The sequence below is a fragment of the Mesoplodon densirostris genome, chromosome 2, assembly GCF_025265405.1.
Source record: "Mesoplodon densirostris isolate mMesDen1 chromosome 2, mMesDen1 primary haplotype, whole genome shotgun sequence".
In the NCBI taxonomy this organism is placed as follows: domain Eukaryota; kingdom Metazoa; phylum Chordata; class Mammalia; order Artiodactyla; family Ziphiidae; genus Mesoplodon; species Mesoplodon densirostris.
The window spans coordinates 21373918-21390547 of record NC_082662.1 but is presented as its reverse complement, the minus strand read 5'-3'; the positions used below and the strand labels follow the sequence as shown (position 1 = coordinate 21390547).

The 16630-nt window shown below is 50.0% G+C and overlaps 1 protein-coding gene across 1 annotated transcript; it reads left to right on the top strand.

Annotated features, from left to right (window-relative positions):
- The first annotated feature begins 3388 nt into the window (after positions 1 to 3388).
- On the top strand, positions 3389 to 15298 carry TRIM63 (tripartite motif containing 63). Its single transcript, XM_060081086.1, has 9 exons — positions 3389 to 3547; positions 4454 to 4626; positions 7451 to 7619; positions 8413 to 8508; positions 9927 to 10160; positions 10926 to 10948; positions 11289 to 11413; positions 13661 to 13732; positions 15254 to 15298. Exons 1-9 carry the CDS (start codon positions 3389 to 3391, stop codon positions 15289 to 15291), a joined length of 1089 nt encoding a protein of 362 aa, XP_059937069.1. The 3' UTR covers positions 15292 to 15298.
- The last annotated feature ends 1332 nt before the right edge of the window (positions 15299 to 16630 follow it).

Sequence of the window (16630 nt, the reverse complement as noted above, 5' to 3'; positions counted from 1 at the left end):
ACCCCTCTCTAGGGCACTTCCTCTTATGCTTCACACACTCATGCTCCCCTTCTCCCTGCCTCAGCTCAGAAGGTGACCTCAGCTCTCTCTTGACTGACGGAGGTTATCAATATGAGCACATTTCTCTCCATCTCCCAACACCGCTAATTCTAACCTCCATCCTTTCCTCTCTCTCATCCTCCCAGCTCAAAAGTTGGAGTGTCCCTCTCCTTCCCAAGGCTTTTGGATTTATGCCATCAACCTCACCACCCAGCTCCACTGTCTGTACCATCTCAGCCAAGAAAAACTCACTCAACTACCTCAATCTCCCCCAAGTCTGACAGTAACCCTGCTGCTTCTATGTTTAATTTGCTCATTCACTCATCCACCCATTTAAGAAACATTTCTTTGTGCCTACTCCGTGCCAGGTGCTGGAGGTACAGAGACAAATAGAGACAGTCTTTGCCCTCAGTCTTCTAAGTCCAGAGGGAGAGCCAGACTCACAGCTGGCAAGATGACAAGTGAGATGTAAAGGTGGACCCATGTTTGATGCAGAGATTGACTGGATGTGCAGGAAGGAGGAAGGAGGAGCCCCAGGATGGCTCTCAGCTTTCTGGTCTGTGCAAATGACTGGATGGGAATGCTGTCCACCGAGGCATGAGACAAGGAAAACGGAAGCAGGAGCTTGGTTGGGGGGGAGATGGGGAGGGGATGGTGTGTTCTGTTTGGGGTATGATGAGTTTGAGGTGCTATGAGGACATCCCAGTGGAGATCTCCAACAAGTCTTCAGCTTAAGGGAGAGAGGGGTCTGAACTGGAATTAGAGATTTGAGAATCATTGGCATAAAAGAGTTGGAACCATGAATGGATATAGAGTGCTCTTCTGCAAGTAACAGATTAATTACACTGTCCTGACACTTGTTATCTCACATTTTAGAGGGCACTTCTGGGGGTGGGTAGACTGGCAGCACAATGATGGCATCAACGACCCCAGTGCTTTCTGTAGTTCGTCTTTGCCATTCTAAGGAGTTGATTTCCTTTTCAGACTCGTCCCTTCATGATTGCAAGATAGCTGCCTCACCCTCTCATAACCTCATTCAAAGGCAAGAATGAAGCTTTCTTCTTGCACTTTCCTTTTTATCAGGGAGGAAATCCTTTATCTTTAGCCCACCTACACTAGCCCTTGGATTTCCTTGACCATAACTATGCCACTTAGGCAAAAGAGAATGGGATTCCACGATAGGCTGAAGCCTTTGTCTCCTGTGGCAGTGAAAAGGCCCTCCTTCCTGGAGAACGGTGCTACCTTATGCCTGAACAAAACTGAGCAAGGAAGAAAAGATGGCCTCTTTTCAACTCTCATCCTCCTCCAGCCCCTGGCTGGCCTGGCAGTGTTGACCTACAGTTCAGTAGAGACTTGAAGAGCTTGGACTTCTGAGTCAAGCATATCTGGGTTTTGTCCTAGGGCCCCTTCTTACAACCTGTGTGACTTCATACAAGTTATTTTACTTCTCTGTGCCTGAGTTTCCTCATTGTGGAATGTTGATGATACAATAGTTCTTATGTTGCTGGCTATTGAGATGATGAAGTGAAATAATGTGTATGAATTGCTTAGCCCAGTGCCCAGCATATAGTAGGTGCTCAGTTAAGACCAGCCGTTGACATTTTGGGAGGACTACCCTCTCCTTGAAATCGCCCACTCCTTGTCCTCTAGGCCCCCTCCTCTTTCTGTGACTGGTTGCCCTTCTTCTTCTCCTTCCCGTTCCCCTTCCTAAGGTTGGCTCTTATGCCTTCACTACTTACTAGGTCTCGTCTCAGGGCTCCAACCATCAACTCCTCTCCAGGCTGAGGCCATCAAACCTACTCTCCTGCTGCCCCTCTTCCGTGAGATCATGGACACTCCTCCTGTAGGTTCTACAGCCTGTTAGGCTCATCCTGAGGCCTGATGTTACTGCTCCCACTCTTGCCCCAGCGCCTTATACCAATGTCTCTTTGCATGACATTCTACCTCAAAGACAACCGTTGGAACTGCTCTAATGACTTCTACCTGCTGACATGGACGACGGTCAAGAAGGACGTTGGGAAAAATTTAAATTTGTGCAGAGAGCAGACAGGAACATCTGGATAATGTCTAAGTGGTTAGGTAGGGCTTCGTGGCACTACGTGATATTTATTTCTGTCTGCCTCCTTCCCTAGGCTGTGAGTATCTCAGGGCAGGGAAAAGGATTACTCATTTATCTACCACCTTGGTGCCTGATGTATAGTTAGTACTCAGAAAATGTCTGTTGAATGAATAAGATTCCTGGCTTTGCCACTTACTTTCCAAATGACTTTGAATAAGGTCCTTTCTTTCTTAGACCTCAGTGTCAAAATCTATAAAATGGGGCTTCCCTGGTGGCGCAGTGGTTGAGAGTCTGCCTGCTGATGCAGGGGACACGGGTTCGTGCCCCGGTCCGGGAAGATCCCACATGACACAGAGCGGCTGGATCCGTGAGCCATGGCCACTGAGCCTGCGCATCTGGAGCCTGTGCTCCGCAACGGGAGAGGCCGCAACAGTGAGAGGCCCATGTACTGCAAAAAAAAAAAAAAAAAAAAAAAAAATCTACAAAATGAGGGAAATAGACTCTGTCTCAAGGGAGCCCTTTCAGTGTTAAAGTGGAATTAGGGACTTTCCTGGCGGTCCAGTGGTTAAGACTTCATTCTTCCACTGCAGGCGGTACGGGTTCAATCCCTGGTTGGGGAACTAAGATCCCACATGTGGTATGGCCAAAAAAAAAAAGTGGAATTAGTGGTCAAAGGATGGAGGGATGGGCTATCCTGAGCGTGTGTCGGGGGCGGGGACGGGGCGGGACCAAGGTCTTTAACAACATGCTGTGCTGGGGATGGGCCTCATCTGGGGAGCTGCCCAGGACTCCAGAGGAGGGGACAGACCTGATTTAGGTCAGTGAGAGGGCACCGGCTATTAACCCCACAAATCCCAGTGGCCCACTCCCTCCTTACCAGCCTACTGTGGGAGGAGACTAATTTTTGGAGGAAACTCTGGGTACCCAGTCCTGTCCCGAGCCTGTCCATGAACAAGCTGTTCTTGTTTACGACCCCCGTCCCAAGGGAACAGCGATTGCTCATCCTTACATGTGATTTGAGAGGGCTGGTCTTTCAGGCCTGGAGGAAACTCAAGCCTCACCAGCCGCTTGGCATTGGAATGCTCAGCTGGTCCCTTCCTGGGGCTCATGTGACCAGTTTCCAGCTATAAATATCAGAGGGGCCACAGACCAAGGCAGAATTCGGGCTCTAGGAGAAGAAGGCAAAGAGGCTCCAGGCGGGTATTTTGTGACAAAGGCAAGACCCCAGATCTGCTTAGAGCGAGGCAGGTAAAGGAGACAGCCAGGTGGGTCCCCACGTATCCTGACAATATGGATTATAAGTCAAGCCTGATCCAGGATGGGAACCCCATGGAGAATCTGGAGAAGCAGCTGATCTGCCCCATCTGCCTGGAGATGTTTACCAAGCCAGTGGTCATCTTGCCATGTCAACACAACCTCTGCCGGAAGTGTGCCTGTGACATCTTCCAGGTCAGTGCTGGGCATGGCCTGGAACTGGGGCCTCAGGCAGCTACTCAGTTTTCCTGCAGTGAAAACTAAAAGAAAACTTCTCTCTTAGCCCAGGACCCTTCCAAACTGGGGCTGTTTTATCCCCCTCTGAAGTGAACCCCTGCAGAAGCCTCTGGAAGGGGCCGAGGGGGCTAGGGAAGCAGCTCTGGCTGCCCCATTCCTTCTCCATGACGCACATTTCCCCTCCCCACCCTGCCTGTAGCTATTCCACCCCTGTCCTGAGCACCACAGTTGACTCTCCAATCAGGATTCCAAAAGCCTCAAGTGATAAGTGGGAGAGACAGGCGGAGAGGGGAGAGAAACCAGACCCTGGGGGCTGGAGCCAGCTCCAAAGTGGCAGGGTGCCCAGAGTTTTAGGAGGAGGGTGGCCGAGAGGCACTGAGCCATAGAGGCATCTTCCCCTTTGAAGCTGTTCCCTATAATATGGTGCAGGAGGGACTTCATCTCTCTAAGAAAAGAATGGGAGCCATGTGCATCCTGGTTGGGAGGCAGGCCTCAAAGTTCCCCAGAAACACTTTACAGAATGATCTCTCACTACTTTTTCTTTAAAGTAGCAGCCCTAGGAGCTGGCTCTAATTATATGCCCATTTCATAAATGGGCAAACTGAGGCTTGGAGAGAAAAAGTTGCTCGCCTGAAGTCATTCAGAGAATTACTGTGACTTGAGCCTAGGTCTGCTGACCTCCAAACCTGTTGATTGCTTGGTTACTTCTCAGGTGCTCCCTGTGTAAGCGGGCTGGTTCTCTCATTTCAGGATAGGGAGCTTTAAGTCATCTTGGAGTGAGCAGGGGGAAGGATAGTCGGAGGTCAGAAAGGGAAGGAGTTGAGGAGGGAGCCCAGGCCTCACCTCTGCCCTTGTCACCAGCAGGCTGCAAATCCCTACTGGACCAGCCGGAGTGGCTCGGTGTCCATGTCTGGAAGCCGTTTCCGATGCCCCTCCTGCCGCCATGAAGTGATCATGGACCGTCATGGAGTGTACGGCCTGCAGAGGAATCTGCTGGTGGAGAACATCATTGATATCTACAAGCAGGAGTGCTCCAGGTCAGTTCACCCTGCAGCTGGGAGGCCATCCCCTCTCCCCAGCTCATCCTCTGAGCCCAGCTCTCCAAGGCCCCATCCTCCTTCATCTGCTCAGGATCCAGTCCCCTAGCTGGAAGAGCTATGCCAGCCAATCCAGAGAGCCATCTCCCTCTTCCCCAGGCAGGAACGGAGGCTCATCTTATCCCACAGCCCTGGCTTTTGGTGTCACCCAGTGAATGGGAGGGGATCCAGACATTAGGCTGTCCTCCTGGAAGACACTGAGACAGAAACCAGGGGAAAGATGAGATGTAAGAAGGAGAGAGAGGCACTGGAGCCAGCTAAGTGGCCCTGATAAGCAGAGAAATCACCCAGTGAGAACATAGCCAGTTTCTCTATAGTGATAACACCAGCGCGAGACACTGGGAATGCTTCCTGCTGCTGCTTCATGACAATCCTATGGATCAGCATGGCTTTCATCATCCCTATTTCATGGATGAGGAAGCTGAGGCTCAAAGAGGTGAAGTCAATTACCCAAGGTTTCCCAGCTGACAAGTAGAATTGCTGGGACTGGGCCCAGTCCACGTAGCTCCAAGTCTCCCTACTTGTGAAATAGCCACTCATGCTCAGGCAGAATTTGTGCGTGGTCGAAGTTGTGCAGTGTTGGGCCTCAAACTGGGGAGAGACACAGCTACCAGGGAGATCTTTACAAATCAGGACATCCTGACAAGACTTCCAAGCTGCTGACCTCATGGCCCTTGTTGTCCCAAACCTTCACCAAGTGCCTGCCTACGGGCAGTGTCTGGCCCCCCAAAAAGGTGACAGACCAGTCCTCGCTTGAGAAAGCTCTGACCTGAGAACTGTGTTTGCTACTCTGACTCTGTTACTCATGCAGTGTAGAATATTGGGTAAGTCTTTGGGCCTCCTTTTCCCCTGTCTCCAGAGAGGGACGGTAAGATTTGTTATTGTGACTGTCAAGTAGGATTTTGATGGGAAATGTTAAAGATATCAAATATTTATTGAGCAGCTACTGTGTGCAGGCACTGCACTAAATATTTTCCGTGCATTATCCCTGTTTAATTCTCACAGTAATCCTGTAAACCATTCTTACCCTCAATTTCTAACGAGGAAATGGAGGCTCAGAGAGCATCAGAGGTTTGTCCTAGGCCACTCAGCTAGCAAGTGGTGAAGCGGAGAGGGAGCCTGTCTGGCTGCCTGCCCAGTGGACATTCTTAACCCCTACTGCCTCTTATGTAGCTAGAGTTTCAACACTACAGAAATGCAATGATATCGTTGATGATGATAATAATAATAATAAAATTAATATTGCACCAAAATAGTAGCCCACCCAGGGTCGACCCAGGAAGAGCATGTTGTCAAGGCCTTTCCACAGAGTTGAATGATGATGATAGTTACTGAGGGTCTGCTCTGTGCCAGGCACTGCACATTCAGTACAGACAATTCCTGCCATGATCCCAGTAGCTCTGGGATGAAACCAAGGCTCAGAGAGGTGAAATCATTTGTCCAAGGTCACAATGAGTAAGTGGCAGAACAATCTGGATTTGAACCCCGATGTTGGTGCCTGGGGATGGGAGGATAGGTAACTGGGATGACAGAGGACACAGGTACCAGACCCTCAGGATCTTGCCTCACCTCTGCACCTACTGCCACCCCAGAGCTCCCTTCCCAGGGGATAGAGGCAGGTGGCAAAGGGAGAGCCCTGCCAGCATGGGGGGACCCTGGGCTAAAAGATGCAAAAAGGTAAGTCTGGAAAGGGGCTTATTTAAGACCCTGAGGGGACAATAATACCCAGGCTGTGATCAGCCATGCAAGATTCTTTGGAGGGGAGGCACTGACATGATGGGGGACAGTCATTCTGAGCTGCCTGCTGTGTTAGGGGCAGGGAAAGCAGAGGTGTGTAGATGTGCTCTTGGCTCTAAATGAGCATATAGTTAGCTGGGGCAGTAAGACCTAGACCCCAAAAATGGAATCTCGGGGAGGAAGTGACCCTGAGAGAAACACAGAAAACATGCCAGAGGCTCTAAAAGAAGAGAGAGAGACAAAGGGAGAAAGTCATCCTAAGAGTGTGTGTTTGGGAGGAAACAGAAAGAAGCGATTCTGGACCCTGGAAAGAATCTCGGACTGGAAATCAAGGCTTGTGCTGGGCCATCGGATGGCCCTGTGTTGCCCATGTTCTAGTTGTGTCACTTGGGGCACATATAATGCCTCTCTCTCAGAGCCTCGGGGCACCTTCACGGCATGCTTACTGATTTTTTCTTTCTACCTGTATTTAATTACCACCTTCTCCATGCCAGGCACTGTACACTGCAGATTCAGGGGTGAAGAGAATAGGCGAGTTTCCCTGCTTTGATGGAGATTACAGTCTGGTGGATTAAATATAGAATTCAATGAGGCCATGGGTATAAATTGCTTTGCTCAGAGCCCAGCCTGCTGTAACCAAGAGCATGGGGACTATAATTAGAGCAAATGCACTCTAGCCTCCCATGCCCTGACTTGCTGGGTGACCTTGGGCAAGTCAATTCACCTTTCTGGGACCCAGTTTCCTCGTCTCGAAAATGTCTCAAAATGACTCTGGGATTCTGCAATCCTTCCCATGTCCTGTACTGGCAAGGCCTAGGGCCAACTCCATCACTGGAGTTTGAATCTTAGTCTTGGTGTCATTGGCTTCCCTGGTCCTGGGTTCTCAGAGGATGGAAAGAAAAGGGTTTGGGACACAGCCCACCACTGAGAGCTTGGGTCATGGACCTGGGGTGGCCTCCTGGGGCTGGGGGAGGAGACAGGGACTCGAGACTCCCACCTCGTGACTTATCACTCTTCTCCACTTCAGTCGGCCCCTGCAGAAAGGCAACCACCCCATGTGCAAGGAGCACGAAGATGAGAAAATCAACATCTACTGCCTCACATGTGAGATGCCCACGTGCTCCATGTGCAAGGTGTTTGGGGTCCACAAGGACTGCGAGGTGGCCCCACTGCAGAGTGTCTTCCAGGGACAAAAGGTGCTGACCTGAGCTACTTCCACCCCCAGCCCGAGCCTGCTGGACATATGATTCAGGATGCGGATTTGATCCCTGTAGATCTGCTGAGCCGACCTTTCAGGAATAGTCACCCTGGAGGGACTTCCCGCCCGCAGGGCCAGCAGCCCTTGCCTTCCGTGGGGAGGTGGCTGAGCTCATGAGTTATACTTAGAGCCGCTTGAGAGCATCTGGGTGTGGCCCCAAGGGAGAGAGCAGATCCCAGGGCCAGGCCACCAGGGCCCTCTCTGGCCACGACTTCTACCACCCAGTGTGGTTTGGGTCCCAGATACCCCTTCCTGTGCTGGTCACCTCTCCCTAGATCCCTCTGCAGCAGGAGGCAGGTGAGAGTCCTCTCCCTGGCCCTCTGGGCCTGTGGGAGCCCCACCATGCTGTACGTGCAGTAAGCTGTGGCTCCCCTTTCTATACTCTTTCCTCCCCACCTCCTACTCTTCTCTTGATCTCTCTCTCTTCTAGAATTCTCCAACCTCTTTCTTGTATGGATCCCTCCGTTGCTAGAAACAAACCCCTCCTCCGCCAGCACACTGCTGTGTATTTTGGGCAGCTCATTTCCCCTCTCTGGGCCTCATCTGTAAAATGAGGGATGCAGTATCTCTCTGATATTTTCCGCTCTGGAGCTGAGCTGTACCTCAGAAAGAGGCTCTTTCTAGCAGAGAGGGGAGTGAGGGTGCCGTTTTGCTGCCACTCCCCAGAGGGCAGGCCCTGAGACTATTTTTGTCTCTCTTCTCCTGATCCCCCACCCCTTCCTCCCGTCTAGACTGAGCTGAGTAACTGTATCTCCATGCTGGTAGCAGGGAACGACCGTGTTCAGACCATCATCACTCAGCTGGAGGACTCCTGCCAAGCGACCAAGGTGAGGGGAAGACTAGCTCTGCCTGGGGGTTCGAAGCCTCCCAGCACAGCTTGGTCTCTGGGGTGTTCAAGCAGGGAAGGTGGGGGAGGGACTGACTAATCAATTCATCCACCCACTCAACAAACGCTTCCTGAGGACAGCTGTGTGTCAGGCTCTGCCAGAGGTGCTGAGGATGGGGCGGTGAGCAAGACAGACCAGGTCCCTGACGTCAGGCAGTGTCCCACCAATAATTCCCAGCATTTATTCAGCACTAGTAGCTTTTAGAACATTGTTCTCCAGTGTGCTGTAGACTAAAGCTTCTCAAACTTTAACGTGCATGCAAGCCACCCTGGGATCTTGTTAAAATTCAAGTTCTGATTCAGTAGGTCTAGAATGAGGCATGAGATTCTGCTTTTCTAACAAGCTCCCAGGATTTGCCCGAGTTGCTAGTCCATGGACTACACTTTGAGTAGCAAGACTGTAGAGGCAGAAGGCAACTTTTCTATCCCTGCAAAAGCTCCCATGATTTTCCATCTCCCCTTGTGGGGACCTGGAAATGAGATGGGGGAAAGGGATCATTACATTTCTGGTGGACAAAAGAGTTGTGTGAAGGATAGGTTTAAAGGAAGGAAGAGGGATGTTGTTATTACCCATAGCAACATAATAACATAGCAACATAATAACTGGGAGGGGCTCCCAGGCTGACAGAGGATACTAGAGCCCCCAGTCTGATGAGATGCTATTATTATACCCATTTTATAGGTAAGGAAACTAAGATTAGCATCAGTGTTGGACAGAAGGAAGCCTCAATGTGGAGGCCACTAAGGGAGGAGCAGCTTCTCCACCTCTCTGATGACCAAATACTGCAGAGCTTCCCCAATCTGGTCTTGGTCCTAAAATGGGAGGAAGACTGTGACTTGGGGAGGCCCACATACATCATCCCATCTGACCTTAGAGTCTCTACTTTTTTTTTTTTTTTTTTTTTTTTGCGGTATGCGGGCCTCTCACTGTTGTGGCCTCTCCCGTTGTGGAGCGCAGGCTCCGGACATGCAGGCTCAGTGGCCATGGCTCACGGGCCCAGCCGCTCCGCGGCACGCGGGATCTTCCCGGACCGGGGTACGAACCTGCGTCCCCTGCATTGGCAGGCGGACTCTCAACCACTGTGCCACCAGGGAAGCCCAGAGCCTCTACTTTTGAGGAAAGGTGTAGCTTTCTCTATGACCCCAGCCTCCAAATGTTACTGGTGTACTAAGTGGCTAGGAAACCTTAGCAAATGCTTTCTTCTTACTAAGGCTTCATTTCGTGTTCTGTAAAATGGGGGCACAATAAATCTCCCCCAGCTTCACACTTTTTATTCCTAGCACACCCATCCCAAGAAGGAAGCGTTGGGGATAGGAAGGAGGGCCTGCAGGATGTGACTCCAAGATTTCTGTCCCCAGGAGAACAGTCACCAGGTGAAGGAAGAGCTGAGCCAGAAGTTTGACGTGCTGTACGCCATCCTGGACGAGAAGAAGAGTGAGCTGCTGCAGCGGGTCACGCGAGAGCAGGAGGAGAAGCTCAGCTTCCACGAGGCCCTCATCCAGCAATACCGGCAGCAACTGGAGAAGTCCAGCAAGCTGGTAGAGACAGCCATCCAGTCCCTGGACGAGCCTGGCGGGGCCATCTTCCTCTCGGTGAGCAGGACTGGGACGGTGTGGGCACTTCAGCTCCACAACTCTGTCTGAGGGTCAAGTTGTGCTCCATCACTGATCACCAAAGAATGTGCCCTTGGGCAAGTCATTTAATGCTCTCCAAACCTCAGTTTTCTCGTCTGTAAAGTGAGCACGTAACAGTTCCTACCTTCTTTCCTCTTAACGGATTTTATGAGGATCATATAAAAGGATGTTTGTGAAATGGCTTTGCAAGCGGCAAAATACAGTGTCCACGTAGAGACTATTAATTGAGCACCTACCATAGGCCAGCCACTGAGGTGGAGACACAGATGAATGAGACACAGCCCTACCCTAGAAGAGCTTCTTGGGGGAGACATAAAAGGATCAGCTATAAGATTTTGTGAAGGAAGAGTAAAGTTCAATAAAAATTTCCTAAGCACGTACGGTGGGCCAGGCTTTGTGCTATACATTGGGTATAAAAAGGTGATTAGGTATCATTCTCATCTTGAAGATTTCAGAGTTCAAGAGGGTTTAGACTGACACTCCTAGAATCCAAGCTTCCTGCCAGGACAATGGGAGGGTCCTAGGATGATGAGCAAGGTGTGTGCAGACGATGGACAGAGGGAAAATCCGAATTCTGTTCTGCTGAAGCTGAGGAGCGGGTCACAGCTGGGCTAGGGAACGGCACCAAGTGCCCATCTGCAGAGCCCAGTCACTGGTTTTGCTGACTTCCTGGGGCTACCCTTTCTGCAGTCCTAACCCTTTGCTCTTTCTTTTCCCCCACAGAGTGCCAAGCAACTCATCAGAAGGTCAGTGTCTCTCCAGGGCTATGATCCAAGGCCCCAGCTCCCTTCAGGGCCTCTGACTTCTGTCCAGAGGGCCTCCTCCTTTGCATTAGGTGTGCTGGGAGGGTCTCACCCCAGGATAGCTTTCCTGGCCTTTGCACCCCTGCTTTCTTGGACCATCCATTCTGCTTGTGACTGGAGAGGAAATACTCCATCCTCCAGGGGGAGTCACTGGGTGCAAGGCCTGGGTGTGGGCACAAACATGTGCACTGGTATAAGTTAGGGCTAAAACAACTCCTTCCTTCTCTGAGGCCAGAGATTTCACTGTGCTCCCACCCCACCCCTTTTTGTCTCTCCCCTACAGCATTGTGGAAGCGTCCAAGGGTTGCCAGCTGGGGAAGATAGAGCCGGGCTTTGAAAACATGGACTACTTTACTTTGGACTTAGACCACATAGCAGATGCCCTGAGGGCCATCGACTTTGGGACAGGTAAGGGGCTATTTTCCCCCCAAATCAGCTTCCCTCCCACTGAGCCCCACATAGAGGCAGATACACTAGCAAAGACGCCCAGATATCAGCTAAATTCGTACAGCCAACTTCTCGATGAGCCCAGAGCCCACCACAGTGCCTGGTACATAATTGTTGCTCAATTAATTATGTATGGACCTGCTATAGGGAGGAACCTGGAGCAATAGAAAGAGCTTGGCAACGGAGTCAGGCAGACCTAAGGTCAAATCCGGTTCTATCACTTCTTATCTGTGTGGCCTTTTGGATGCTCCCTCCACCTCTGAAGTTAGGAGCTTCATTTCCTAGCTTTAAACTTAGGTAACAAATGGGCCTACTGATAATGACCACTGAACGATGCTGTTGCAACAAATAAGATATTTCTTCAGAAGCCTTTGTAAGATGCTAGACATATACTAGTTATTGCCTAAAGCTAGTCTTGGCTTCAGCTTCTTACTGCTATAATCGCGGACACTCAGGCACATTCATTTATCTATAGTCTGTCCTTGCTTCTGTTTGTGATTACTCTCCCATAACGTACATATAATAATTGTAACACTATAACCATAACAATAATAAAGGAAAAATAATAAGAGAAAATGAGGCAACCAGATGGAGAACAAAGATTTTGATAGTTTGCTCAAGGTTACACAGTTGAAAGACAGCTAGTTAGCAACGAAGAAAGAGAGGGCGGATCCAATTCTGCTGAATGTTGCATTTGTCTGAGAGGTGATGCTCCAACGATCTGCTGAGAGAAAGAAAGCGGGGTAGAGGTTGTTCAGGAACAGGGAAGAACTGCGAGTGGGCTGGCAAGAGAAAGAGAAAAGCTTCTTGGCACCTCCTGTATCTGCTGTCCTGCAAGCTTTCAGACTCTGATGTGTTAAATCTATTCCCAGAAGCCCAAATATACCCTATTCTTGGGTAAGGACAAAATGCATCCCAAAGCTGAGATGTCAATGGACTCGGGTGTATCCACTGCTGCAGAGCTGCTCCACTGTCACCCTCCCTAAGCTAAGATATTCAAGAGTGGATCATACTATGTGAACAGTCCGACATTGTGACGATCTGCACTGCCTTTAGTAATCTCCCTGAGCCTCCGTGTCCTCATGGATAAATGGGGAGAGTACCCACAGCTACCATGTATTGAGCACTTTCTATATCCGGGGCACTGAGCCCTAGATGTGAATTTTGTTGTTTAATACAACAACTTTAAGAGGTGGTTCTCTTGTCATCTCCATTTTGTAACTGAGGCAATAAAACCAAGGAAAGGTGAGAGACTTGCAGAGGCCACATACCAGTAAGTAACCCCGCGCAGATTCCACCGAGGGCCTTCCGGGGATTTTATGAGGCAGTGTGTGTACAGTCCTTAGCACAAGGAAGCACTTGGCACATAGTAAGTTCTCAGCAAATGCTGCTATGAGTAGTTAATTGTGATAATGGTTAAACCACCACAAAACCGTTCCCTGGGTTATGCACAGATCCCAATTGTCAGTTTGGAGGAATTAACTCTTTCAAGCCTCTCCCCAGATACTCTTGACAAATGCTCTGAGTCTGTAGTGACCCCTCAGGGCCCCCAAAGGCTTAAGGAAGTGGCTTGAGGGAGGGGGTGGGGAAGGGACACGTTCCCTGTGAGTAGAGCTTGAAGGCGATACCCCAGGATGGGAGAGTGGGCACAAAGGTTGCAGCACAGTCACTGTCTGAGGCTCAGTTTCAGACAACTAAGGAGCAGATGGCCCCCGAAGGGCTCCACGCCCCACATCCACGCCTCTGTAGGCTAAGAAATGCGGAAAGCTGAAGAAGGAGTGCTAGGCAAGCAGATTTCAAAGGCTGAGCAGATTCCTTCAGAATAAGGACTCTGATCCCTGAGAATCAAGGCGTTTTTGTCCCATTTTCCCCAGGTAAAGTTGATCTGTCTAAGAAACGTGCAGCGGTACACAGTGTGCTTCCCCAAAGGTCCCTCCAGTCGCAGGCAGATCAAGTGACAGATGCTGCTGCTGCTACTGGAAAAAAGGAGGTCTTGAGCCTCCCTCGCTTGGAAGGGTGTGGGAAGAAAGGAGGAGGCTGGGGAAGGAGGACACAAGCCCATCACCTCCTGGGCCAGTGATGTCACTGCGTGGCCGTTTGACCCCGACTGGTTGTGGAACGAGTGCTGTCTGCAGCCTGGATCTCCTTTGAGCCTCTCCTCTGAGACACCAGCCCCAACCGAATGCAATTGTTCTTTGTCACACACAGGTGAGGAAGAGGAGGAGTTTATTGAAGAAGAAAATCAGGAAGAGGAAGAGTCCACAGAGGGGAAGGAAGAAGGTGAGAAATCCGTCTCCCTCATTTCATTCATTCATTCATTCATTCAGGGACAACATGAGATCCCTACTGAGTGCAAAGTGCTGTGCTTGATGGTGGGGTGATGTTTCTTGTTCCCTGAAGGGGTTTTAAACCTATTAAGGTAAAGTCGTGTTCCCTCTACTCTTAGAGAACTCCCCCAAACTATTCATAATAAAAAGCTCCCATTTTACATCTAAATGACCTTCCTAAACAGAAAGTGACACAGCGTAACAGAGGCAAAAGAGAGCACCCACAAGGCAGGCTTGGCCCAATGTTCAAAATTTTAAAAATTAGTTGTCAACATTTTTTAAATTCGTAGATTTTTTTTTTAAAGGATTTTTTTTGTTTTTTTTTTTTAAAGAAGAGTTCAACTAAGACTTTGGATTTTCACCTTGTCAAAATTTGGAAAGAGCTAACAACGCTGGGCTTGCCCTTCTCCCTAGTCTCAGAGAGCTGGCTCTGGGAAGCAGTTGCCTCCTTTGGATGGGACATCCATTTGCTAGTTTGCCCAGCCCCACCACTGTCAGCCTGCCTGCTTGACCCATTCATGTCACCTGGCCCCATAGGTATCTGAGTTTCCCAACCTGGCAGAGTATAGTTAAGGGGCTGGGTTCTGAATCACAGCTTTACCAAGGACCAGAGGTGTGTTCTTGGGCAGTTCACGACTTTTCTGAGTCTTGACCTACTCATCTATGCAAGGGGACGTACCAGTACTGACCTCAAAAGATTAGACTGTAATTAGGAGTAAATTAGGTAATCATTTAACACAGTGTCTGGCACATAGAAACGTCATGTTTGCTAATGTTATTATTTTTCAATTCAAGTTATTATTGGAACTAAATTCCAATCCAACTAAAAAATACAAAGTAGGGCTTCCCTGGTGGCGCAGTGGTTGAGAGTCCGCCTGCCGATGCAGGGGACACGGGTTCGTGCCCCGGTCCGGGAAGATCCCACATGCCGCAGAGTGGCTGGGCCCGTGAGCCATGGCCGCTGAGCCTGCGCGTCCGGAGCCCGTGCTCCGCAACGGGAGAGGCCACAACAGTGAGAGGCCCGCAAACGGCAAAAAAAAAAAAAAAAAAAAAAAAAAAAACACAAAGTAGCCTTCTAGAGTTTTTTGCATTGGATCTGAAATCCATAGCATTTAGGCAGCTAAGTTCTATTGCAATTTTTTTTTTTTTTCCGGTACGCGGGCCTCTCACTGTTGCGGCCTCTCCCGTTGTGAAGCACGGGCTCCGGACGCGCAGGCTCAGCGGCCATGGCTCACGGACCCAGCCGCTCCGCGGCATGTGGGATCCTCCCGAACCGGGGCACGAACCCGTGTCCCCTGCATCGGCAGGCGGACTCTCAACCACTGAGCCACCAGGGAAGCCCTCTACTGCAATTTTAAAAGGAAGAGGCCAGGCAGGAATTGGAGTCTGATAATTTTGTCACTGCATCCTGGTAAGCCCTGGATCCTCCTGAGTCCCTATCTCACCTTGTGTTTCTTCGTCTTTTTCTTTCTAGACACCAGTAAGGAGATGGATGAGGGAGAGACCGTCTAGATGCAGAGAGACTGGGGAGGGTGGGGATGGGCCCAGCTGCCTTGGTGACAAGCCCAGGGTGGGAGGGGTCAGGGCCCCTGGAGGGGCAATGGGGAGGTGTGTCTTCTCTCTGCTCAGAGAGCAGGAACTAGGAGCCGGACCTCACCGCTGTGTCCAGCGTCACGAACCAGAGTTGGAAACGTGCTTGAAACAACCACACTGGATACTTTTCTACGTTGGTGCAAAATGGAATATTTTGTACATTTTTAAAATGTGATTTTTGTATATACTTGTATATGTATGCCAATTTGGTGCTTTTTGTAAAGGAATTTTTGTATGATAATGCCTGGTCATCGTGTGACGGGCGATTGTTATAAAGAAGGGAAGGAAGCCAGGTTGATACAGCCACCCACTTCCTTTCCTTGGCGGGAGGGGCTCCGTAGCACTCACAGACCTAGGAAAGGATAAGGTACTGTATTTCAGTGTCTATTCCTGTATTAAGGGACAGCGACTGAGTTCGTGTTACATGTTGTTTTAATAAATGCACAACGTTTTCTTCCATTTATTACCAAAAGAGCTGGGGTTTCATTCAGCCTTTTTTTCAGAGGACAGTTCAGGGTAGACAGACAGAAGACCTGATAGGAAGAGTGCAGCAGGAAGTAGACAGTGATGGGAAGCCCAGGTTTCTATCCCACCAAAGAAGTTGTCCTTTAAACCCGTATTTCCCGAGAACTACGTGGAAAACTGGCCCTGAGAGGACCCTCCAGAAAAGGGTTCAATGCCTTATTTTCTGGTTCTCCAGAAAACAGAGCCCGAGGCAAAGAGTAAACACTTTAGTTCAGCTACGTTCCCAGGACAGCCAGAGTGAAGGGAAGTGGAAGCAAGTCAGGAAAGGAGGGAAGCAAATACAAAGTATCGCGTTACCCAGCTGGCCACAGCTCCACCAAGAGACCCCTGGCTGCTTGCTCAGCCAAGGGAGATGCTTCTAGCAGGTTACAAAGAACAACCTGCCTCAAACAGTTCATCAGAGGGAAAAAGGGAGAGACCTGTCTGCTGGCTTCTTTCACCTCCCATCTCCCAGGATTGGAGTTTGCCTCCCGGAGAGTTAATGCCCTTGCTCTTCCATTGCATCACTCGGCCCTTTGGGCAGCTGCGGGGGAAGCTAGAAGGCACCTGTCAGCGGACCCTGCAGGTGGTGGGTGGAGCAGAGCCTGCGGGGGGCCAGTGGGGTTGCGTGTGTGTTTTGTGTCAGTCTCAGCCTATCAGCAACCGATGTTGTGATTAGACTGGCCCTTGTAGTTCTTATTATGATTTCAAGATGCCCTTAAATATGAACCATCAGGAAATTCTGAAAAAATAA

What these genes read in the sequence shown, in the direction of transcription:
- TRIM63 (XM_060081086.1), top strand. Translation starts at nt 3,389, where the DNA reads ATGGATTATAAGTCAAGCCTGATCCAGGATGGGAACCCCATGGAGAAT. An exon ending in GCGGGGCCATCTTCCTCTCG is followed by an intron (nt 10,161 to 10,925) that starts GTGAGCAGGACT and finishes TTTCCCCCACAG; the next exon opens with AGTGCCAAGCAACTCATCAG. An exon ending in GGCCATCGACTTTGGGACAG is followed by an intron (nt 11,414 to 13,660) that starts GTAAGGGGCTAT and finishes TGTCACACACAG; the next exon opens with GTGAGGAAGAGGAGGAGTTT.